The sequence below is a fragment of the Bombus terrestris genome, chromosome 4 (genome assembly GCF_910591885.1).
Source record: "Bombus terrestris chromosome 4, iyBomTerr1.2, whole genome shotgun sequence".
NCBI lineage: Eukaryota > Metazoa > Arthropoda > Insecta > Hymenoptera > Apidae > Bombus > Bombus terrestris.
In genome coordinates this window covers 3,128,447-3,154,956 of record NC_063272.1, presented here as the reverse complement: position 1 = coordinate 3,154,956, position 26,510 = coordinate 3,128,447, and the positions used below count along the sequence as shown (strand labels likewise).

The following is a 26,510-nucleotide window of genomic DNA, read 5'->3' as shown; positions in this document are numbered from 1 at the left end:
TCGCAATACTAGAGTATCTTCAACGAAACGCAGTGTAACGTTGCAGCAGACAATGAGAGGCACCCACGTGAAAACGTACATACTTCATGGCTGCTGTCCCTTTCATTCTCGCTTTCTTCTTAACTGACTAAGAACGAGGAAAGGAAAAAAGACTTGTTCTCGACTTTTCATTTCATCCCTTACGTTACACGAAGGCATTGTCAGCGTCTCTTTGAGATTTTGCTCGGCGCGTTTCTTTCGCGTCGCCTATCGTCGATGCGCGATATTATTCGATATCAACGAAACAACGCCATTAAGACACGTATGGTCTCGCCCTTGTAACGCCACTGTGGCTGGGAAACTATATTACGCGTGATATAAAACGTATTATAGCAACGTGATATAAAGCGATAAAAATTATGTGGTTTATATAGTTTGTATCTTCTACTTCTTTTAAGACAGGGAAATTTATAGCGGCGAGGATTTGTAGAGCGACAAGTAGGTACATACGTTGATTTTTAAAGGCTTGTACAAGATTTTTAAACGGAAATTCAATTTCGTTGGATTCTGTTTAATTGGATTTGAATTTTTAAAAGGTAATGAATTTTCCCGATCGAACTGTTAGTTTAAGCGCGGCCTTTAATTGTATCACGAACATTATTTTACGTTACTCTGCAACGTTTCCTCTATGTAATATATTCGCGATCTTCGCCTTAAGAATTACTCAAATATTTGGTTTTAATACGAAGGATTGTTTTAAAGATCATTTTCACCTCTATAAATATTTATTGTGTAAACCGTGTGTATAATTTGCGTAAAGCTTAAAAGATTTCCAATTTAACATTCGCACGTGAATTAAGACTGTTACTTGGAAAAATCATCGAACTCAAGAACCACACTCTTTCTCGCGTTCAAACTTATCCGCCTGTGCAGTTCGTAAATTCACTTCTTAGGTTTCTAATGAATTTTCAAAATAAACCTTCAACCTATCTATGTATGTATCTATACGATTAAACAAACCGTGGATTTTTATGCATTTCTAAATAATTCGTAGATATTATTCTAAATATCCATGGAACTATCGATTAAAGAATTATTATTCACGAGAATATAAGAAACAAAGTAGTAGTATACTTATAGCATTCTATCTATTCACATTAAATAAGTGACATTTAAGTTAAAAAATTATTTGTATATTATTATTTATACACTTTTGTTTGCATATATCATTATAAAAATTAATGGAATAAACTAATAGGATAACATATTTCTTAAACAAATGGAAAAATGAAAAGTCGATGGATTTTCATTTAACAAGCGTGTATCATTTGTAGCGTTATGACAACTTCGCGATCCATTTGCTCAGCAAGTACTATCTTCAATAACTAAATCGTTTTAAATTAGTTAAATCTTCAGTGTCCTATTTTCCTATTCACTAAACGACATTTTTAATACGAATCAATTCGTTTCGCTAAAGACACTAAAAATTGATTATTAAAATAGAATTATACGTTTTATATATTTTACACTAGTTCTCGTTGTCATATGATTACAATAACCTTAATGAATAAACGATCCTAAACAGTAACAGCATAAACGAGCTTATCTCAAGTATATCAATATTATACCAATATGTAGAAGTTTATATTTCCAAAATACCTGTCTTTAAAAGTAAAATAATAGCAAACAAGGCAGTAAATAAAGTAAACGATCGTATTGCTCAACAGTCTTAACAAATAAAGCAACGATGCTAAAAGTAACAAAAATTGCTCCATAGCATATGTCCTCACAATTAAATTACGAATTAAAAAGGAGAATAGGAGTAAAATTAACAAATCGAATGTAAGCAAATGAAAGAATCATTCTGTATTATGTTTCCCTCGCTAGTGGCGGGATATTCAAACTTTTAATAATGATAGCGTCTCTTCAATCAAGAAATCACGCATCCAAAAACTTTTACCTCGTAATAACGGTATTATTATACCATCGAATAAGTAAAAAATTAACACTCACCATGAAACCGGTATAAGTAACGAAGATTTACAGCTTTGGCCTTTGCGAGACAATATGCCCTACTGCGCAGTTATAGGCGTAGATTGTACACCCGAATTGTCCCGTTTGTCGATGGATATTACCTGCAACAACTTCCGTGATACATTTCTTGCGCTACGCGAATAGATGCACCTGTTTGCGTGCCGCTTAATATCGCGTACGCACGAAACAGCTCGAGAATTATCCACGAATTCTACGAATTCGCAGTTACTAATCGCTTACCAAACGTCGATTATATCGTTAGCGCTTGAAAAGACATTCGAATGTAATTATTGCAAAAGATAAAGGAGCTTTGTAAAATAGACAATCCAATTCCTATCGCGTTCACAGTCGAAGCGGTACTGTGAGGCTCGTTGCGACCCGGCGTCCCTTTATACGATCGACCCCCGAGCTCAATAGCCAATCAGCGTTACGCATTCTCCAACGTTCAAAATCCTTCCGTTGGATCCACGGACGGCCGATGTCAGTTATGTGAGGGGGTGGAAAGCACTTTTGGCGGTATCACGTGTTGCTTCGCTGTAAACATGGACGATCTGGATTTGATTCAATTATCCAAAGCGAGAGAAACGGTGTTTGAGTGGTGGCGCGAAAATTACCGATTTCGTTGCGCATATTGACAAAGTTATGGCGAGGGATCTGTATGGTATGTACTATGTAGCTTTTCTCGCGGACTATGTTTCTTTATATTGTATATCGAAGTACGCACCTAACGTTTCAAGAGAAGCTTTGCATGCCTTGTATAACTTGAACTGTAGTTTAGATTTACAACTTTACTTTAGTCTTTATGTTTTCTTACTTTTCAAGAGGTAATCTGCGATACTTGTAAATAGATACTACATATATATGTACGTTAACTTGTAATGTGTAATATTCCTGTTTGGTTAGGTCTACATTTTCTAATGTGACAAATATCTGTATGGTGGCCATCTTGTACAAGTAAACTGATATTATTAGCGTAATTTTACAAATTACAAGTCATAAATTATTCCTTTTTCCAAACAAGGAAATATACGAGAAAAAATAGATCAGATTCTTACGATTATTTTTGTGAAGTTTTGTAATATACGAATTAGCATTTTTTTTTTCTTTTTTTTTGCATTTGAAAAAATCATGTATTCAAGTATTCATGAGAAAGGGGAGACAGAAAAGAAATGCAAAGATGGAAAGTTTCGAATATGTAAAACGTAGTGAAATCCGTAAATGATTTCATAACTGCTCTTGAACATTTCTTACAAACAAACGAGTCATCTCATAGTTTCCTACAGGAGAAGTACATATTCATCAGAAAAAATTCCATTGATGCTGTCTATGAATGCTTATGCATCCAGCGAAGTCTGTGATTATTTTCTTTATCTGGAAACATACGTTATAGTTTTGAAGGTTATTTTTACATTATTTGTTCACAATCGTTATAAAAAGACCGGAAATGTATTCAGGTCACGCACATGCTTTACTGCTTTATACGTACCATCGATGTTAAAAAACAACTCGTATCGAAAGGATTAATATAATTTTTATTTAAATTTTTTATTTCGTATTTATAGACGAAAACTGTGTTGTGTTGTTTGTCCGCAAATATGTAAAACGATTCCATTATATTATAAAGTTCTGAAAATCGATAGTTTTCGTTATACATTTCGTTAGTTAAAATAGTTAAATGACTTTCCAGAAACAAATCATGCTTCATGGACATTTTGAGCTTAATTAGCGTAAAAGTTAAACCTTGTTCTGTAATTAGTTAAGTTACATGAAATTAAATGGATTTCAAGTAGCTGGTATGTAAATGATACTTAAACTAACATGTAATGCTTAAGTCGTAAAATAAATATACATATAAAATCAGTTAAATTTAGGGAATCAATATCGATAAACGCGAAACTATAAATAACATCTTTAAGTCAAAGATTATTTGAAAGAATTTCAATTTCACTTCAAACTTGAAAGGATATTTCAGATCAAGTAAATAACAAATTTATACCGGTATAGTGATCTCATGTTTCTTGAATTCAAACAATTTGTGTAATCGGTACGAGAATGTATGCAATATGGGATATTAAAGAAAATCGCATTAGGCATTATTGCACCATGTACGTCATAAATCGTCGATGAAAGCTCTGAAGTGGACAAAAAAGTTTATAGCTTCGATAAATAAACTGTTCTTTGTAAATGATAGGTTAAAAAGTAGGTAATCAGCATTAATATCAATAGGATATTCCATCGAATAATTTTAAGAATCTTTGTATTATAACATATCCTTTAGATAAAAGATAATTGTTAGTTTTATAACGAAGAATCCACAAGTGTTTCCACAGTAACAAAGTAATTAACGTTTCCTTAAGGGACTAATTCTTGTTACAGATTTCTTTCACCTTCATCTTTGAAACTATTCATAAATTATATTTATATCTTTCAAAAAATCACATCCTAATCCTTAATAATGCTCACAGTTTTGTAGTATTTAATATCTTTTGATTTATTCGAGATTTCTTCAAATCTAATACAGAATTCAAAATGTTTCACGTATTTATTATAGTCTATAGATTATGCTTACAGACTTGGTTCATGTATGTATGTATGTGTATTATACATTATTGTATTTAAGAATTTATATGATCGTCCCATGAAATACCTCTAGTCTGTAGGAAACAGTCTGTTGCTACTATGGTTTAGATGAAAGAATATTATGACATGTCGTTTAACTGTATGATACCATCTATTAATGTACCAACGATGACTTTAATGACAGTCTAATAGATATTGCGCTACAACTTTGATCGACGTGACTTATTTCTATGATGCACTTCGACAAGCTGATTTCAGCCAAATCAAGTCAAACGAAGTTTCTTATATTTAATATTCATATAAACTTACTATGCATGTACGTAGTTTGTTTCAATAGCATCTACGTACTTTAAGAAACTAGTTGATGACGTTGTTTCAATAACACAATCATAGTGGTTTTTAGAATAATCATGATTCGAACGCAGACTATTAGGGGATGATATGTTTTAAGAACAAAAATTATAGTTTTCCCTTCTAAAACATGAGATTGAGATTGAAATAATTTTGAAAGAAGAGCCAAATAATTTTAATTCTTTAACCATTTAACTCTACCTTAATAACAAAATACAAGAACGTGTTAAGTATACATTATTACTAATTTAATTATTTATATCACTAATAAACAATATTCTTAATTCGCAATTCTTATATCATTGAACTATACTATTAATGAAATGATTTTATATAACTTGCAATTCAATGGAATAAAAACATGAATGAAATATTTAAACATACCTACGTACATAGATTTCCAATAATTTTACGTAACTTTATGGATTAACACGTTACAATATATTTTGCATATATATACGGTATATATCTGTTACATTTATCAAAAATGATTCTTGTTCAATTACATTCGCCACTTATATCGCGGAAGCGTAAAATTATTTCAAACAATATGAAAATAATTTATCGTGAAAAATATTTTACGTATTGTTTCTCGTTTTTATCGTAAATTAAGCACGTTCCCATTTCTTGCCATAAGAAATAATGGATAATCGATAACAACAGCGTAACGAAAGTAAAAATTATTGTTCATTCACGTTTTGAACGTAATTTTATCAGCTGTACTTTTTCAGCTACTTTGATTTTACTTAATTTCAAAGAACATATTTAAATAATAGCTGGCTTAACGTATGAAATATAACGTCGAAACATTACCGCGACTGTCTTGAACAGATTTCCGCCTGTAGATGACTTTAAACGTTTCCGTATCTCGTAATTTGCGAGAAACGAATCTCAACATTTCTACGAGACCTTGCTCTGTCCATCTTGCAGTTCCTTCCTTGATTGACTTTCAAATTTCCCCCTGGATTCTAGGCTGTTTCTGTCATATAGAGTGAAGAGTTCGCTGGCCCTCGAAGCAAAGAGACAAGCAAAAAGAAAGTCTGCCTTTGCGGTTGGAAGTAAGCATAATTTACGATACGATGATCTAATCCCTTCATCACGCTTGGAATATACATGGTTGCCTGTAAAAGGACGCAGTTTTATATTCAGCAAGTTGCAAAGAAAAGATCTATGTCATTTTGTGATCTTATAGTACTCACTCGAGAGAAAAGGAAATTTTAATCAACGTTATATAATATTTGAAATCCAATTGCTGGGTCAAGAAGAAGAGAAAAATATCCTTCGCCATTGATAAGAAATATTTCATTTGACTTTCTGTTTTAATATACTGCGGGCACGAGAAAATATTTGCGCGTGTCCATATTTTCCAATGAACCGTTTTCCTATCAGCTTTTATATTTCAAATCAAATCCTTATAATCGTATGAAAGTACCAGTAAATAATACCAAGTTTAATACATGTATCATGTATTTATATTCATATTATTTAAATACCTTTCGTAGTCACTGTATAACTGCCATCTGTGGATAATACATAATTCTCTATTTATTCCTTCTGTAGCCGATATTGCACGACATGCATTATTTATTGATTTGTACGTGTGTCCACAATAGGTAGATTTCTCTCTATGTGTATTCATAAAAAAAAATTCGTTGAATTCAAATCAGATGATGGAGGAGATTATTTTATTGGACACGTTTATTCTATCTATTCTATCGAGGGTTCGATTTAAACGTTCGATTTAAATGTTAAATAAAAAGTACGGTATATCAAATAAATAGGATTAATTTTTGGATCTACGCTTATCAGATATTTTATACTTCTCTCATTAAACATGTACTACAAATTTACGAAGTTTTAGATTACTTCCTTGTAACATTCTCTCTCTCTCTCTCTATATATATATATATATATATTTATATATATATATAAATATACAAATATGTACATATATGTAAGATCGCAATCCGGGGATAATTCAGGGATCTATTCTGTAGTCTGAAAATCGAGTTTTTATTATGGAGTAAATAATAAAATAGAAAAATAAACAACAATTAATATGCGTCTATAACAATAAATAACAATAATTATATAAACGGGAAATAAGAAGTCTTTAGTACAATGTTTACCTGAAAATCGAGAATCGATTATCAACGTCCTGAGCTACCGATCTTTCTTCTTCAGTCTTTGAAATTTTAAATAACTATTCTGTAACCTTGTCTGTCTCTAATGTAACTCTCTGTCCGTCCGTTCGCGAAAAATTTGCTTCTTAAAATGGTCGTCCATAAAACAAAAGAAGGTCTGTCCGTGAAACACAGCCTGTCGTGCTACCCGTAAAACAAAAAGAATCCCTATCCTACATGAACTCTAGGGAGTTTACACCGCCCCTCGAATGGGGAGTGGAACAGATTCCCTTCAGATCTCCGATTACCGTTATCCACTTCATATATGGAGTTTGAAATCCTTCTTAGAATTATGAAAGGTCCTTTCCTAATTTCTTCCAGCTTATTTCTATTCATTTTTTTTCCGTTATGGGTGAAGACCATATCACCGATTTTAAATTCATGTTCTCTTCTTTTTTTATTTGTTGATTTCGAAATTTCTTGTTGAGTTTTTGAATGCTTCTTCTCTGTCTCTTTTTAGGTTTATCTTATTCTCCATTATTTCCTTAGGGACTATGATTTCAATCATTTTTCCATTCAGTAAATGATTTGGGGCAAACCCCGTTACACTGTGTCTGGTGTTATTGTTCTTATCTTATTGTTCTTATCTTCTATGCTTTCTTCTGTGATTTTTGTCCAGTTTCTCTTATTTTTGTCTGAATTACATCTGATCCTGTTTACTAATGTTTGATTTACCCTTTTGTTCAGTCCATTGGAGGATGGGCAGTCTGTCGAGGTGAAAATTAATTTAATGTTCCTTTTCCTCCTATACTCTTGAATTTCTTTGGATGTCATTACTGGGTATCGGTCTGCAAGGATAATTTTTATGGAATCAGTTTCTCCTGTCGAGTCTATAAGTTTTATGATATCTTCTGTGTGTTGTGTTTTAGATGTGGACATAAAAACAGCCCTTGAAAAATGATTGATGAGTATGTGCATGTATTTCTTTGGTGAGTTGTTATTGGGTGAAATTGACCTGGGAAATTCAGTGCTTCATAAATCACACAAGGTTGTTTCTTGGGCGGTGGCTCTGGCTTTCTGTCCAATCTTGTGTTACTCCCTTGTGTTTTTCTTCCCTTCGTCTGATATTGCCCCAAGAATCCTATTAAGCCATTTGTTGATTGTACTGTTTCTTATTGATTTTATCTTGAATGTGTATGGGTAACCCAATAACAATTAGATTTATCCCTGTCTCTTCAGAAGTCTTCCTCCTTACTTCCAATATTAATCATTCCTTTTTTATGGCATATTCAGTGAATGAACCTGAAATGTATTTAAAGTTATAAGCGTATCGTACTGCAGACCAACCTTTATTGCCAGAAGCTTTTTGAACTGCCACCTTCCAATTTTCCCAGTTGTATTCTTCATCCTTCAGCAGATTTGTCTGGTACCATTCTGATGCTGTTTTTCCCAAATATTTCTTCAAATTCTTGATCCTTTTTTCATCAGTTTGGATTTCGTATTCGGTTTCATACTCATATTAGAGTATGGAAGGGATGCATATGTGAAATATGAATATTTCATACTCCAATCTGTGGTTTTTTGCTTTCCATCAAATTGTTTTATGACAAAGTATGTGCCTTCTCTCTCATGCATGTTTTGTTTCTGGAAGATCTCTAATAATGTTTCTGTTTGAAGATTGGGCTTTTCGATTTCGGTCTTTATTTTCCTTGTGGGGATGATCTCCGATTCTTCTAAGTAAATATCTCGAAACACGAAGTTTAAACTTGTACCGATGTATGACGCTGCCGTTGCGTCATCCATCGTGAGTGCAATGTTTCTGTAATGGCTTACCTTGGTTAAGTTGTTTGCGGCTTTCTTCACTATCGATAAACTGAATAACCGCGGATGATGATCTCTTGCTTGATATTCTGGAGGAAAGACATCACATACTTCATCTTCTGGTTTTCTTATGGATTCTTATGCATTCTATTTTCTCCCCCCCCCCCTTGCGTTCTCGTTCATGGCGATACGTAGCTTCACTTCTAACGGCATGGCGTAGTGAAAATCGATTTGTAAAATCGTAATTTGGTGATAATTCAGGGATCGATTCTGTAGTCTGAAAATCGAGTTTTTATTATGAAGTAAATAATAAAATACAAAAATGAACAACAATTAATATGCGTTTATAACAATAAATAACAATAATTATATAAACGGGAAATAACAAGTCTTTAGTACAATGTTTACCTGAAAATTGAGAATCGATTTTCAACGTCCTGAGCTACCGATCTTTCTTCTTCAGTCTTTAAAATCTTAAATAACTATTCCGTAACCTTGTTTGTCTCTAATGTAACTCTCTGTCCGTCCGTTCGGAAAAAACGTGCTTAAAATGGTCGTCCGTAAAACAAGGGAAGATCGGTCTGTCCATGAAACACAGCCTGTCGTGCTACCCGCGAAACAAAAAGAATCCCTATCCTACATGAAATCTAGGGAGCTTGCATATATATATGTATCCTTTTAAAATTCTAAAAAATTATACAGATTTATAAAAATATAGTTAAAGACTTTGTAATATAGCGGTTTTTAAATACATATATATAGTTTTTAAATAAATGTTAAATTCCTTCCGACTATTCGTATCACATTACGATTATGCTCTTTTAGTTCTATAGCTTACGAAGTTAGTTTAGAAGTCGAGGCTTACCTCACAGGCTTACACAAAAGTATTGGTTGAAGTTTTCCTATCAAAAAAAAAAAAGTAAAAAAAAAAAGGAAAAAGTTGTAATCGCTTTAATCCGCAGGTTGTAGTTAACACGTTTGTGTTTCGATTTAAAAGTTAATTCAATTAATCCATAATATCGAAATGTTGCTAACTTTTATTTTATATTTTTTTTATATTATTTGATATTTAATCGTTTGATGAATACCATAGATATCTGATATTTAATCATTTAGATGAATTTCATAGATATGTAATATTTCATCGTTAGATGCGTTCCATCAAAGTTTAATATTCATCTACCCACGTTCTCTAAGGGAAGATTTCATATAAACTAATATTCATAACGTTTTAAGACATTTATAAAATAATTACGTAACACTTTATGTTAATTTGTAAGTTGTAATCGCTTTAATCCGCAGGTTGTAGTTAACACGTTTGTGTTTCGATTTAAAAGTTAATTCAATTAATCCATAATATCGAAATGTTGCTAACTGTTATTTTATATTTATTTTATATTATTTGATATTCAATCGTTTGATGAATACCATAGATATCTGATATTTAATCATTTAGATGAATTTCATAGATATGTAATATTTCATCGTTAGATGCGTTCCATCAAAGTTTAATATTCATCTGCCCACGTTCTCTAAGGGAAGATTTCATATAAAATAATTTTCATAACGTTTTAAGACATTTATAAAATGAATACGTAACACTTTATGTTAATTTGGAAATTTAAATAAATTAGAGAATTATCAACACCATTCGTTGTTATAACGATGCTTAATAACTCGGAATACAAACAGCTTTCAAGTAATCGGATAAAATTTATTATGCTGCTAAAGTAAAAGTATGATTTATACAAGGTAAAATCTCCTTTGTAAGTAGTGTGATGCTCGTAATATCAGGCACACGAAGTATACGCGCATATTATATCACGTAATTTCAGCTTTATTCCATCTCTTAATCGCTTGGTTTGAAGAAGCCGTAAGTAACAAGCGAAGCCATAGCGTAAAATAGTTTTATTAAACTTGTAAGCAGATATAAGAAATATAGTCGTAGTATCCAACTGCAAGTTCAAATGCGAAAAATAACGTTCGGGAAAATTTGTGACATGGTGAGAAATTTTATACTCATATCCTAAATTGATAACATATATATTATTTGTAGAAAATTATATTTATTTGTATATATGTAAACATAATATCTATTAATGAAAAAGTTAATTAAGAAATATTCTATTATTATTACTATTCGTATCTATTATTTTTCATTTAATAAAAAACTAGTGTACACCAACTCATGTTCATTCTACTGATCTTATTTTTACGGTTCGAAATATATATATCGAATTTCGATTTTCCATCGTGTTTCGCTTATGATTCATAAATATTAATTAGCATGCGATTAATTGGTGTTATAATTCAGAATGTTCGATATTCATTTACATTTATATTACTTTCACGTTATAGTTAAATATTTAACGTTGGTTAAATATTTTATTATTTGAAAGACTTGTGTCTATACTTCATATGCGACAAAAATTGAGAATTATTCACGTTTTTTAATTTAACGATCCTACTTTTATTTCAATTAAATCTCGATTCTTAAACTTTCATTTATTCGCGTCAAAATTAAATCTTAAGCTTCAATCCTACGATTCCCTATGTAGAAACCTTTTAATCCTTATTTTTCGAATAGTTTGCGAGAATTGATCTTCGCGCAAAAATTAACGCCACTCAAGTACTAATTGATTCCATCTCCAGAGCTCTTAAGTGACATTCGATTGTCGCTTGAGTAGTTCTTATCCTCGCTGTAAAATACGACAGAATTTCGATTCCTCGATCATTAATTACATTATGAGACTACTTTCTCACGCTTTTCCATTCCACGCCGTGATTCCGCTCGCCTAACTACTCTTTCGTTATAGCGTCGATCACACTTTCAACAAGTCCACGATTAATCTCGATAATGAAATTTCCATCACTATCGCAATAAAAAAGATTATTCTACGTTAAGCTATATCTTCTTTTTTTAATTGACAGAATGCATCAATACGTTGATCGCCACGTGAATTTTATAGATTTTGGCCAATAGATCGAATAGAAACACAGAGTGTGATTCTACGTGAAAAATAAGAAAGATAGGAAAAACACCTGGTATGATTTATTACAATTAATTTTTTTTCATCCGAGGATCGAAATTAAGGATTTAACCGGTGTACTGAAATTTTTACAAATATTATTCCACATTTTCCACTCGGTTTTTCACGTAGAATCAGTAATTGCTCGCTTCTGCCGCAATATTTTTCAGCCCATTTACATTATTAAAAGAAACGTTTTACTTTTCCAAGGTATTGTATTACATTCGCGCACTCTTCTCCGACAACGTTACCTAATTCCTTCATATCGTCGGAAATTCCTTGGCCCGTGAGATTTAGCCTATTTTAGCGATCATAGCGAGCATTGGGAAATTCAATGAATAACAGTCGATTCGATCGATACGAGGAATTTTAAAGTTCGTTCCTCGGTATTCGTGTAATTTCATTATTCGCGTTTCATTCGTTGGAAACTTGCGTTAATTTGTTCGCCAACTGGAAGTTGCATAAGTCCGTCGATTTTTATTTCCACGAACTGTTAGAATAGGATAAAATTTTGTTGCCATAAATTGTACTTAACGCGGAGTTATCAACCACGAGCTATTGTATAAAGCTTATTACTTATTGTATAGAACTTTTACTATATCGTAGATCAATAACGTACTAAGATTATGAAAAATAATTTCACGTGGCTGAGATACGACGGAGATTCGGAAGATTTTGGAGATTTATGCTCGTAATATTAAGACTTATGTACGCGACTCGAATATTTATGTATTCTCCTTCAATATCCTTAATCCCTTCGATATGACGTATAAAATTTACAAATTGCCATTTTAACACAATTCAAATATAGTTCACGTGGACTACACGCGAACGATGTGGTTTCGAATTTATTAACTAAGCGTTATACGTTCCTCAATGTGGACATTACTTATGTACATGGAATGTACGATTACAGTTAGAAACGTGGCTGAAAATACAGATTTGTTAATGGTATAAGTTACAGTTGCACAATGATGAGTCATAGCAGAAGAGATTACCATAACTTCGAATATAACTTTTATCGTTACAATTCTATGTTAACGTTGTATTTGCATCTGACAGTTTGTTGAATTGCGTGATATCACGAAGATGGCGAACTAAGTTTAACTTGGTTTAAGAATATAAGTTTAACGATAAGTGAAATCTACCAGTTTCTTCTCTTTTTTCTTCTTTTTTTCTTTTTATTTTGCTTATTTCCTTATTTCGTGAGTTTCGTATAATTCTCATCTATCCAGGAATAATTTAAATGTAGAAAACAATTCAACGAAATGAGAAATATACGTTTGTTTCATGTGCGATTAAAAAATTGCATCCGACGAATTTAATATATCAATTAATAAGTATTATATTTGTTTGGAATGTTATTTCTGCAAAATTGTTTAGAATTGTTCTTTGGATATTTAATAATATGTATCTTGTAAGTTAACGAAGATACTCGCGATTTGTTGTTGTTTTTTTTTTTTTTTTATTCATTAATGTAACTTTTACATACTGCTGTGTCCGCTAAAATAAATTCAGATATTATGGAGGTTTCAAATACGTAACGACAAGAAGATATTGTGCCTGGAAAATAGTAGTAAATGTTGAATATGTCGATGTTAAAACGTCTTTAATATATTCGGTATAAATATATCGAATTTAATTTATTTTCAAATTACATTATTATTTAATGCTCGCGATTAACAACCATTTCCAATTACATATTTAATGATGCATCTATTATCAGAACTTATTAAAACATCGCATCTCATCGAAGATCACGTTATTCTGTGATTGTTTCGTACTCGCTACGTTTTATGTACGTACACGTAATGAGAATTAAAATTTATCGAAGGAGGAGCTGCGGTCTGCGAATAATTTTTTAACAAAAGCGAAAAAAAGAATCGTGTTAAATCTAACTAAGTATCTCTGTCTGTTGTTAGAAATATTACGTTAAAATTGTGTACGAGACGAATAAATCGTAGAGAAATAGGGAATCGAAGAGGCAATTATGGCATAGAAATTAACAGGAAAAAATAATCTTATCTGTTAATTTTTATAGGATAGTTTGCGTTTTAATTTTTATCTATAGGCATAAGAGTAACCATTAGAAATACTTATAGAAATTTAATGGAATTTTCTGTTAAAATTACATCTACCTTGATTGAAGGAAATTTTAATTAATTTCATTCTTAAAACTCAACGAATCAAAGTAAATGCTTAACATTCGTCATACATTAATTGAATTCGCTAAAATTGATGTACCAAATACATTTCACCAGGATGAAAATGTTTTAACGTTTGCATCGATATAATAGCGTTTGTACTGGTGTATTTATCGATGATATGTTTACTTGAAATACGTGAAAACAAAGTATAGCTACAACAGCCTGTTTATAAACAGAATGTAAATTATTGAACGTACTTTCGTACTGTGACGATAAGTCGTGGGGATTGTTAATGAATTATTATGCACTCGGTAATAAAATACGCTTGCAAAATACAACATCTTTTTGCATGGAAGCTTTGATATTAATATTAAATATGCAAACAGGATATACAGCGTGATGAAGGCTATTCATTTAGTTTGCTTATTACTTTATAGAATGTTATAAACGTTAACTTCATATAGTTTAAGAAAATTATCACGGAATACACGTCACGTTGCACATGGAACATTTGCGGTGACATTTCAAAGGCTGATTAACAGAATGTTATTATTGTGCCGTAGAGAAATACGATTAGTGCGCGGAATTTACTCGAAACTATAGTAGAAAAATGGTAATACGGCGTTTATTTAATTAGAATTTCATTTTACGTTTTAATCATTCTTAAGCAACCTTCCTCTTCTATATTTGTAAAAGAGGAAACGAACACCTCGCTTTTTTTCTTCTGGTAACTTCAATCTTGTAATTTTGCTAATAACTTAACGTTATAATAACTAAGATTAATATATTGTATAATAAAAATCCGTAATTCTTTCGAAGATTGACGTTATGTAAGGGTAAAGCTGTAAGTAAACGTTGGTTTATAGATATGAACGTTAACGGTATAGCAAACGTTTATTAAAGTAATAACGCAAATAATAAATGAAATATTTCCTTAAAAATGAAAGCATGTTGTTCGAATGCAGTTGATTGTTACGTTTGACAGCCTATAAAATTTTTCTGAGAGTCGTGTTAAATAATGAACGTAAAAAATATTACTTTTTGCATGATTTATCATTAAACATGTTTGTTTAATAGAGCGAGTAAAACAGTCCCGGAAGGATTTGAGTTCTCATCGACCCTTTTTTCCCAGAAATTACGCTCTTGGTGCAACAATTTCAACAATTTTCAGCGGTTGCCAAAATTATTTTAATACAACTTTCAGCTGAAGAATTGTAAGAAATTGTTAGAATTTAATATTAGGAAAAAACGTAATATCGATGTTAAAAGAATTTATAAAGCGACACAGAAAGGACTTATTAATTTCTCGAAAGCAATTGAAAAGAAAAGCATGTTTCTGTTTTTGGGAAGCTTTTAAAGTCAGGTGTTCCATATTAAGTGCAATTAACTTGCAAATATTTATATTTGCGCAGTTCCTTCATTTTGAAATATTCGCAAAATTTGCTGCATATTTCGTGTTCGTTCCATCTTCCGAAATGAAAATAAAAATTTTTATTCAATGTCTGAATATATTTCATTATATTCCATCTTTCTCATGATTGAAAGTTTCTTCTTCTTTTTAATAATTATATCGTAGCAAATACACAAAGATATTCATATTCATACACAAAGATATAGATATTCATACACACAAATCATAAGATATTCATACACAAACATATTCAAGATATATATGGATAAGATTTATTTCATCCTCTACGTTTCCTAAACCTTTCATGGACTTTTGCATTTTTAAAATTCCCACAAATGCACGAACATCCGCGATCTAATAATCTAACGATGAGTCCGCTATTTCGGAAGATATTTCTATATTTTGGGTAAATCGTTGCTTTGTAATATTTGACATAAGAGATGCTCGTTAACGAACGCGTAACGTCAGATATCCACGTTTACCGCGACTCTTTCAGGAGAAGAACTTTGCAGCTAGGAGAGTTTTAAGGAACTTTTAATTTAGAAGAATTTTAAAGAACGACCGTAACATGTATATTCCGACGCAAATGTCGTTCCTGATAGGAGAATCACACAGTCGAGTTCAGCAATCGAATCGATGTTCAACAGATGCGAGGGCAGAAGCAGACGAAGAATAAAGAGAGAATAAACACGCACTCGTTAAATCAGCGCAACGAGTAAAGTAGATCTAGCCATTATTCCGTTCTGAAAAGGAAGACGAATGGAAGAGGAAAGGAAGGTTCAAAAGAGCATCGTTCGCTTTGATTATTGACACACGCTCACGTTAATAACGGTCATTGAAAGGCGAACGGAGAATGAGAATTATTGAAACTTGGAAATATCGAAAGCATGAAGCTTCGCTAATTAAGAAAAGTCAACTGTCATAAACGTCGATGAAGATCCTATCGACGGAAAGTTAGGAAATTTAATCTTTTCCCTTTACGTTTGACTCGAACGCGAACAGTTCGATCTGTTTCTCGTTTGAGGAACGACCTAACGAGTATACAGAGTCTTTCGCGTACATTACTCGTCAGAAGTTTCGAGTCATTGCGCGTTTCATCAAATTTTGCAGAATTTAAAGAATCGAAGACTTCGCTTTGATAAATTTTTAATTAAAGAAACGTATAGTCGAGTGCAGGCGATTATTGCTGATAACTGTAACATTTATTTTAGTAACGAAATTGACAGGAGATTTGGCATAGATAATACAGGAAAAGTATTTTAAGTTTTCCATATACGAGGGAGAAAAAGTTTAATTATTTATATCGTAAAGTGGCGTCAGGGAAAACCGGTGTCTTATTTCATGAATCTGAGTCTTCTATCGAGTAAACGTTCCTCTTTAATAAAATCTATAACGTGTTAGAACGATACAACAATTTTAGTTATTCCGTAGAGTATTACGACAACAGTCTTAGACCATTTGCATGATGATCAGGATCGCATGGTCAAGCAGAGAAGTAAGTGTCACAGTGTAAAAGAAAAATAGTATCGGTGCATGACGTAGGGATGATGTACGGTGGTAAAGCGAAAGCTGAAGGACATTCGAATAAAAAGAAATAATAAAAAGAAAATAGTTATCGGTTATACAATGTGAACAAAATTACGTACGTGTTTAGAGCAACGACGTTGCCTACTACAGTTGTACGGTAACGAGCCTTTAGAATTTAAAGCCTGGATATTACTCTCGCGATGCTCGTCGATTATACGATGGACATTTTTCTAATAGTTTACAGTAAAAATATTCCTACGTCCAATAGATTGAATTTCAAGTTGAAGAATAATATTAGAAAAGACTGAAAACTTCACGATTCCTAGGATTACGTGTAACATTGCGTCTGCGGAGCCAGAAAATTGATCCACGGATTGGTCTCAAAGGAAAGTTATTTATAAGTCAAAGAGTATCGTATTGCATCGTTCTTTCTTTATTCGAAGCACTCGAGAACGTTCGCTGTAAACATTTCCATTGTATCGCGATCAACGAAGAATGATTCGTTTCGTAACTATAATCTTTTCTTTTCTTTTCATCCATAATGGACAAGACGAAACAAAGCGAAAGGAAAGTTGTACGTTCTCAATTACTCCTATACGGAACAAAGATCAGAAGTTATAAGTTATAGTCATAAGGGGCGACTTAATTGAAAATTACCAAGACACTTGACATCACGCGTTGCTCGAGAGCGAAGTTACGCGGATGTTTATATCGTCTGGGAGTCCCAGAGCAGCAGTTAAGGGTTAATATCGAGAGCGCAGCGATGGTAAACGTTATAATAATACAAAGTTCCGATATTCTCTAACTCTAACCATTCTACAAATTTCATCTTTAAACGGTATCGTGATCTGGTCCTGGTTTAACCAATTGGCTGTTTTCCACGAATATACTCGTCACGAAGAGATGGCAGTATTTTACGTTACGACGAGCCACGTCAGTACTAAATTGAAAAATAAAACAGTCGTTTCGTAACAACTTAATTCTATATTATAACAGCCACCCGTACTCCGTGTTCGACGAGTATACTCGCTATCGCTTACTGTTCGCGACACACTTTTAGCTACACGCTTTTCAAAGAGGTCGCAACCGCTAACTGCTAAACTTTTTTATTCTGACATTGAAATTTAACAAGAATAAATCAATATCAGCGGCAATTTCAGTTCTATCCTTGGCACGTAAATACAATATAATTTACCTTTAACGAAAATGAACGCAATTATTCGTAATTATTCGCGATACTATTTACTTATATATTTTCCTATGTTGTCTTACGTATCTGTTATTTGTAATAGATGAGATCGAACGAGAAATATTAGAGGATCAGCAGCAGGGTTAATTTGTCAGTGTAAAAATATGCGCAAACTTCCACGATCCAGTTATAACACGCGATATAATTCGCTATTTGCTTAGCTCGCTTCGCCAACTGCCAGCCTCGCTAGCTTTGTCCATGAGGATCTATTAAGATTATCATTTTAATTACACGTTGGTCGATCGAACGGCCAACGAGAAACGCGGCCGACAATTTTGATTAAATAGCCGCTAGCGTTACCGAGAACACGGCTCGTGTAAAACAATTTCGTCAGACAATTTTAGTTATCGGATTTGTTCGGCGAGACGCGTAAACAATCCGGCTTTCACCTCGTCAAAGGCTACGTTTCACGCAAAACTCGCGCCAGTTACAGCGTTAACTTCCTTTGTAGTATTCATGGTGAAATCGCCAATTCATTTCCACCGTCTAACGAGAAAGACGAAACGGACTTATTCTCGGTGAACGCTTCCCTTTCGCGTCTCTCCCGTTCTTCGAATCGCTCTGCTTCAACGCAGTACAACCAGCCAGCTCTCTCGTTCGACAGCTGACAAATTGCCTGCGTAACTTGTTTGCCGCGACCGCGAGAACTATGTTTTAAGTCGAATGATCGTCAGATGTTACGAACAATTGGAAATTATCTTCATTTCCCATATCGCTGGCCGATGCTCACGATCTGTTCAGTTTGGAAAACATGGAACAGCTCGCTGGACGATTAGTTTGAATTTTACGGAATCGCGTTTGAGGTGGAATATGCCGAGATATGTAGAATCGTTGATGTTCGACTGCTCCCACGAATACTCTGGTGTCTGTACGTTTTATCAGTCGAACCTAACATTTCTCAGTGACGGATAAGTTTCTTTTTAAAAAATCTACACATTCTTTTCTCTGTTCGATAGAATAGAATTCCGATAAATAAGAATTTGGTATGAAACTAACAACGTTCCAGTCGTACAGAAAGAAAATACAATTTAATTAAAAACGTGGGAGGTGGTGTAAGAATCGGCGATAGGATTCATCAAGAGTACGTGACGTTGGAAAAGCTACAGTCACGGATGTTAGAAAATGGAAACGTGATATTGAGAATTATGTAAAGCACGTGGATTGCTCGAATGATGGGGTAACTGTAGGGAAACCTTAAATACACTGATGTAATGGGATGGTTTCGTTGTGATAAAGACGATAATAACGACGATTTTATACAAATGGAAACAGCCAGCTAAAACGATAATGGAGAGGCACTTTCCCATGCCGAAGCACCCTTGCCACTCGAAAAAGGGGCTTCGATCGTATAAAATTCACCGCGCAAAAGCTCCCAGGTACAGAGAAAATGTAATTTTACGCAGTTATTTCTACCGAAAGAATCATTTGACGTGGTGCTTAAAAAGATATGGAATGTATAAATATTCAAAAAATCAATTTTATAAAATTAAATCTATCGATCCATTAATAGGATTAAAAGAAAGGAATACATCCGAAATGTACACAAAATTGAAGGAAAGGAAGATTTGTATAAAAATTGTAATAATACGATGCAGCAATTTCACGATAATTAAATTATTAATCACGATAATTAATTAAAATGGGTGTATATATTTTTGAGAGCATCCTCTGTATATCAGAAATATATTACGAAATAGAAATATGTTATTACTGGTTTTCCGATGAGAATCCGAAGTGTATCAAAAATTTAATCGGCGTAGATATTTATCGACGCAACAGTTGCAATTTCACAGATACAAATATCTTGCGAGTTCTCTCATCGTCGTAATTTGTATCTCCTTTATATACATCGTTTGTCTGAATATTCTTTCTAATATTCTAATTAGACTGTAGATTTTGATGCAAATTCATATTTTTGAGGATATGATTGAAAAGAAAAAAAAAGAGAAGTAAAGAGTATTTTGTATATTTTATATTTTCTTTCGTATCACGTGCATTTTGTACAATTTTATTGAAATTGGATTACAAGAGCCAAGCAAATCGAACATCAAACGGACTACGCGTCGTGTGTTACTTTATAGGAAAATCACGACAATGTCTGTAACATTCGTAGTATTTTACGATCCTATCTACGATAGCAATTAAAAGTTCATCAAACAGATGATTACATCACGTACAAGCCATTTGAAAGTCAAATTGTTCCATTTTCCGAAAATTTATTCTTTCTAACTCTTTAAGAGTATTACATCGTGGCTTATTAACATACTAAATAATAATTGACTGTTCGAATAGTTTGATGATTTTTGGAAAGTACGTGTCCTTGATAAATATAACTTCTATGCACACTTCCAAATCCGTTTGAAATTTCACCGATACGATCAAGTTAAGCGTGTCTCGCTACAGTGCTGCAATGATCATTTCGAAATGCTTCGTATATCATATACGCAAAAAGTTTCCAGCAACGTTGAAACAGCTTCGCGAGCCACGTGTAATTTATTTATAAAAGATTTTTGCAACTGTCGAGACATCTTGGTATCTGTTAATAATCGTTGAGATATCATTGCAATCAAGTAAGTGCACTGTATCATACGCGATAACGAAGTTACTCGATTATTCGAATGGTATGTACTGGGATTAGTTTCGATGGATGTTTGAATGATGACGGAATATTTGGCCAGCATAAGCACTGATCCCTTCCATATCGATCGCGTTTATCGATATTTGATAAAGAGGTCGTTTGCAAATTACATTTACCGTCTACTGTTGCTCACGAAATTATTCCAACTCTGATACGTGCTTCTTTATAAATATATCGCGTGTGTACGTGTATGTTACATATTATATTACATATCGCATATTACATATTATATTGTATTTTAAGTAACAAGATATTTAGTGCGAGTGTATATTTCGCAGAGATTCCAAAAGTGATTAAACAGTCAATTATCCATCACATCGATGCATCTCAATGTTCAATGGGACAGTATTTAGCGTCTATAACATGTTGAAGATAGCTCTTTATGGTGTATCTCGTGGAGGAAATTAATTTCACGAAATTAATTAAACAGTCAATTATCTGTTGTACCGATACGTCTTGATATTCAATGGAATAATTTTTGATATTTATTGTACGCTAATACCTATCTATACTATGTACTATTCCCCCCCCCCCCCAAATATTCGCCACAAATATTTTCTGTCTTTTACATTTGCACTTTCAGGATGATTTCAAATTCTACCAATGTGATCGGGATAGTCGTGTTTCATTACAAAACGAACAAAATCCCGAAGTCTCGTGTAACGGGCTATAGGAGGCGTTGGTGCGTTCTTTAAAACAGAATAACTTTTCAAAAATTGAGTCAAACAATTTGTTTCTTTCCTTTTTTCTTTTTTTTTTTTTACGAGTTAGAAGCATTGGAAAGATTAACAATAGGTTACGTGTAAAGAAATGTTGAAAGAAGTACAATTAGTCGGAATAGCGAAGAAGAAAGTAAAGGTAGCTTTTTACAACTTTTCTAGCTGGACCTGTAACGAAGATTTAAATAACACATTTCGAAGATTTCCTCTAATTCGTCGAGCAAAATTCAAATGGTTCGGTCCACAGTTGCAGACGAGTTATTTCGTTCGAATGAACGTACGAAACGAAAGATATTTTTACGGCGAGTGTCGGACTATTTTAGCTTTCGAGGCATTGTAAGTTGAATTTTAGTTGCGGTGTCGACAAATCATTGATTCAGTGACAGTGAATTTTCTTTTTTCTGGGTGTGATGCGAATGCGCAGAAACTTTGACGTCAAACGTTCCCGCTGAACGAACAGGACCTTCCGGCTGCCATGGATATTGATTTTCCTTGGGCTTCAAGGTTTCTGGAGCAGCTGTACCCATCCAGCGCAGACTCCGGCTATTCTCAATATGGCTGTCTATTGTACCCAAATCCGCTCGTTTTGCGTTGCAACGCGCTCGCCGCCATACACCAGCATGCGATCAATGCGCCAAGGACATCAGCCGATCGCAATTTAAACAGCCGAATTTATTTTCGAATGTGACGCGCTAGACGTTATCAACATGGCCGATACATGTACCCTGTCACGTACTTCCTGATCGTCGCGTCTATCTCCATGGTCGTAAGCATCAATGATAAGCCTCGCATTTCGCCTCTTTAATTCGACGCGTTTCTCACACGTTTCGCCACGAATCAAATTACATTTTTCTGAAATTAAAAATTCGCCGATACGCGTTGTCCATCTTCGGTATTTGCGAGAGAAGAAAGCGATTCTTGCGCCTATTTCGTCACGTCGATACGATCCGAATACCAAAGTTGATCGACTCGACAATGTATTGACCAGTTAGCCGTTGCGACTAATGCGACTAAAATGCGTTAGAAAGGACAGAACAACTACTTTGTTCACGCTGTATTATAGTTTTTTCATAATAATTATTTATATCTCTTCATTTGTTCGTTTTACCTGGTCTTGGCTTCCGAATGGTCGAAACGTCTTCAAATTTACGAATATATTTTAGTTTTCGCTGAAATTGCAGTTTAAACAGCAAAAGCTGCTTTTTACGCGTGACGAGTATACTCGTCAAGAGTAGGTAACTGGTTAAGACGGAAGATAATTTGCCAGGATAGACAATGGCGGTATTTCGTCTTTAAGAATTTTTAATTTGAGGAATTTTTCTTTCAACAAAGAGCGTTTCTGTAATGGAAAATGGAAGTTTCTGTTTCTTCCCATTTTTCTCTTTCTTTCTCGAGGTTCCTTTCAGTTACATGGCCCTATTTGTTTTACGAGCAAGTTGCGTTTTAGGAGCGTGTTTCGTTGAGGGAGTTTTCACTAGATGTCTGAAGGAACGATGTTTCGTCTATTTATAGCGAAGATCTTCCTCTACATATAAACTGCATATAGAGGAAAGTGCACCTGTTGAAGCCTTCACTCGTAGGTGTTAGCCATTTGTGTTACGAATCGTGTAAACAACGATCATCGTACACGGTGCATTTAATTGACTTTTCTTCCGTAATAAGCTTCGCGATGAATTCTCATTTCGAGGCTACCTTTTTCATTTACTGTCTTGCCTATGTTTCCTATGTATAAAATAAATAATTCATACTGAATACATCTATTTCTATTTTCTCTTTTTCTTTAGATAAGAAGAATATTACAATCAACATTCACAGAGAATTTTTAACATTAGATCGTCCCAAAAGTGTCTTTTATCTTATAAGGAAATAATAGACGCACAACATTTTTTGTTTTAAATTATTTTATTGAATTACGTTTAATCCATCTTATTCTATTGGAACCAGATGTGAAATAAAACAGTATAATTTTTAACTTCATGAAATATACATAGAATATTTCGTGGATATCGAATCTGCAGTCTTGCGTAGATCCAATTGTCGTATAGATGCAAACGTAGTCGTATACCGTCTGTTTAATCTTCGGAGATGATCCAATCTGTTAAGAAGCTGAAACTCTAGAGGATTGGTACGATTGGTCAAACTTGCGTGGAAGCGTTTTTCCGAACTTGGAAATATCTTTCATAACTGTAGGTATTTTTAAGTACCCGTGTATGATTTCGTTGATTACCTGCCAATGGATAAGGAATACGTTTGCTGCTCTCGGAATACGTTTAATTGAAATAAATCGAAATAAATTTTTCGTAATTTCCAGATACGTTTACGATATTTTGCTTGCCAAGTCTTACCGTCGGACGTATCGCAAGAACAGCAGGAAAATTTGGCGAAATATAGTTAGAGACGCTATTCGACGGAAAAGCTAAACATCCGAAGAATTCCGTTGTAAATAAGAAATTTAAACCGATGTTTCACCTTATTAGACGATTTCCTCGATGATATCCCTTTCCGCAATCTTCCTAGCAATCTTGTCAACGAACGCGACGAAATTTCATCTTACGCATATCGCCGATGTGTCTGTAAATGTCAAGACTAATATCTATTTATTTTTACAAAAATGTACAAAAATCTGACATTAATGAAAGCACGACACATTTGTTTGAAAAATGAAAGAAAGGAAGAAGTAGAAGGAAGTAATTTCTAAGAAATAAAAGAGAGAAAGATGCGAAGCTACTTATAAAGTAGACAACGATTTGCCCAACGTCTTACGTCCGATTCCTACGTCGATTTTAATAATCTTTAGAAATCTAGGATAAATCACGATTTCTATTAATTAATACGCATTTGTCGGTTGATTGAGTCCGATGATCAGGCCAACTGTTAACTACGGAACATCGAACTCACGCAGCGTCGGAACGAGCAAACGATTTATGGTGTCATCAGTGTGATACAATGGAAGATGGAGAGAGATGCGCCAATCTGACCGGAAACTTCACCACTTTCGGGCACAAGTGCACTGGTGACAAAAGGACCTGTATGGTAATGACAAATGATAACAGCGATTCGAACGCTTGTTGATTATACACAGGTCACGCACGTGTTTCAGCAGATGTTTGATATTTTGCTTTGATCGCGTGCTTTTAAAGCAAACAGAATATAGCAAACAGCTAGCTAAAAGCGATATTAGTTATCGTCAACACGAGAGCGAGAGAAGGCTGTTCAAGATAGAGACACAGTTTCATTTCGTTCATAACGCGATTTTAGTGTTTGAAAATGTTCAATATAGTCGATCAATTCAGTTTCATAATAATTACGTACTTTATTGAAATTGAATCCGCTTTATAGGAACATATGTACATGGTGTACACATTTGAGGGAATATGCAAATGCAATTTTTTATTTGTTCTTCTTATTTATTGGTAATCAACAATGATATTGGATATGATATAATTGTACACGGCAAAAATATTACGAAATCCGTAATCGATATTAGCCGACCGAATTAACAATGAACGAACCGTATTCTCTGGAAATGATGCGAGATATTCTGGAAAATTGATATTCCCTCGACTAAAAATATGTTACGTTCACACTCACTCGTGTTCGTTACAAGTTCCAATGTGAAATGTCATACAGAGTGAAACAAGGAATTGTTGCAAATATTAATTTAATTTTAGTATCAAGAATCATTCTACGTACATGTAGAATTCTTTCTCATCTTTTCTTTTCAGTCTTCTTTTTTCTCTTTTCTCTCGATACTATCAAGTTCGTGGTTTAATGCCGCCCAAAATGAGCTCGTACTCGGACAAAATTAAAAGAAATACTATATTTTAGCGTACGAGTGTCTCTTGCGATCCGCTAGGACATGTCATATAACGAACATCGTGAAAGTTTAAAATCTGCAAGTATTCCTTACACGTTTGCTTCTTTCTCTTCAGGTAAAGCGATTTTCTTACACTACCAGCACCGAAGATTCAACGTCTAGTCCACAAACTTGGTCGGTGGAGAGAAAGTGTACTAACAAATGCGACTCCGGATGTATAGTGGTCGGTGAACGAACAAAACTCTCCGCTTGCACCACTTGCTGCGAGAAATCGTTTTGCAATATCGGTACCGGTGCTGCGAACGATCTGACGATAAGAGGGATCGATCTGTTTCTAGCTTTAGTATTACAAATTACATTAACAATTATCATGTATCCGTCCTGACATTGCAGACGAAGTAACACACGAATGTACACGAGTGTACATGGAGTTTCATTCCTTATGTGTTTCATAATAATATTACGATGAATATTGATTAATAAGTCAATAAAATTACGACGATATCGATAATACGAAGCTCAGAAATAAGAAAATAATAATGATGTTCTCGTTCTAATGATGTCGATAAATCAAAGAACAATTGATAATATAAAAAGGGGATGTTCTTAAGAATACGATGCTCATAATTATAATAATTACAAATACAATCAAATCTACGAGAATGAGATTTAAAACACTGCTAAGTTATTACTCGATCGTTCAACGAACCAATGTAATTTAAATTGTAAATTTTAGAAAAATTGTTATAGCAATACACTACCAATAAATTGTATAAAGTAACAAACTTTTCTAAAAAAAAAACTCATGAAAACTCTCGATATAATAATAAATACTTTTTATCGATTTCCATTTTTCCATTATCCTCTACTTAATTCCCAAGGATGTCAATGAGAAATATATTAGGTTGTTCCAAAAGTCTCTGTCTGTTTTATAAGAAAATAATAGATGCACAACATTTTTTCTTTTATATTATTTTATTGAATTTTGTATGATCCGTTTTCTACTAATAGAACAAAATGGATCATAATGTAAAACAAAAAATGATGTGCATCTGTCACTTCCTTATAAAAGGAAAGAAATTTTT

The 26,510-nt window shown here is 33.5% G+C and overlaps 2 protein-coding genes and 1 long non-coding RNA gene across 10 annotated transcripts in view; 1 reads left to right on the top strand and 2 right to left on the bottom strand.

The window, feature by feature from the left end:
* The window catches only part of LOC125385000, a 64,606-nt gene extending 58,405 nt beyond the window's left edge, over window positions 1-6,201 (bottom strand). For 3 of the 5 annotated variants that reach the window (XR_007223912.1, XR_007223914.1, XR_007223915.1), the window contains exons 1-4: window positions 5,758-6,065; window positions 3,500-3,639; window positions 2,254-3,384; window positions 1,993-2,114 (exon numbers count right to left, since the gene is read on the bottom strand). The gene's annotated coding sequence lies outside the window, so the exon portion shown is untranslated. Of the gene's footprint in view, window positions 1-1,992; window positions 2,115-2,253; window positions 3,385-3,499; window positions 3,640-5,757; window positions 6,066-6,143 lie in introns of those variants that run through there. The other 2 variants (XR_007223911.1, XR_007223913.1) reach the window with 2 other exon arrangements.
* On the top strand, window positions 2,543-26,210 carry LOC125384999. Of its 4 annotated transcripts, XM_048405392.1 has the most exons (4): window positions 21,685-21,944; window positions 22,033-22,387; window positions 24,475-24,641; window positions 25,541-26,210. In XM_048405392.1, the coding sequence occupies exons 2-4, from the start codon at window positions 22,327-22,329 to the stop codon at window positions 25,808-25,810; spliced, it is 498 nt and encodes a 165-aa protein (XP_048261349.1). In that variant the 5' UTR covers window positions 21,685-21,944; window positions 22,033-22,326; the 3' UTR covers window positions 25,811-26,210. The 4 variants fall into 4 exon arrangements, with proteins under 4 accessions (XP_048261350.1, XP_048261351.1, XP_048261349.1 ...); XM_048405393.1 differs by lacking the exons at window positions 21,685-21,944; window positions 22,033-22,387 and adding an exon at window positions 2,543-2,674; XM_048405394.1 differs by lacking the exons at window positions 21,685-21,944; window positions 22,033-22,387 and adding an exon at window positions 16,940-16,970.
* LOC125385001 lies at window positions 7,861-8,646 on the bottom strand. The gene is made up of 3 exons (XR_007223920.1): window positions 8,446-8,646; window positions 8,083-8,369; window positions 7,861-7,915 (listed from the first exon to the last, which is right to left on the bottom strand). It is a non-coding gene; the product is annotated as an uncharacterized LOC125385001 (long non-coding RNA).
* Window positions 26,211-26,510: the final 300 nt, after the last annotated feature.

Coding starts and splice junctions, on each gene's coding strand:
- LOC125384999 (XM_048405392.1), top strand. CDS start 22,327: ATGTACCCTGTCACGTACTTCCTGATCGTCGCGTCTATCTCCATGGTC. Junction 22,388..24,474: donor CATGGTCGTAAGCATCAATG/ATAAGCCTCGCA, acceptor TCCGATGATCAG/GCCAACTGTTAACTACGGAA. Junction 24,642..25,540: donor GTGACAAAAGGACCTGTATG/GTAATGACAAAT, acceptor CTTTCTCTTCAG/GTAAAGCGATTTTCTTACAC.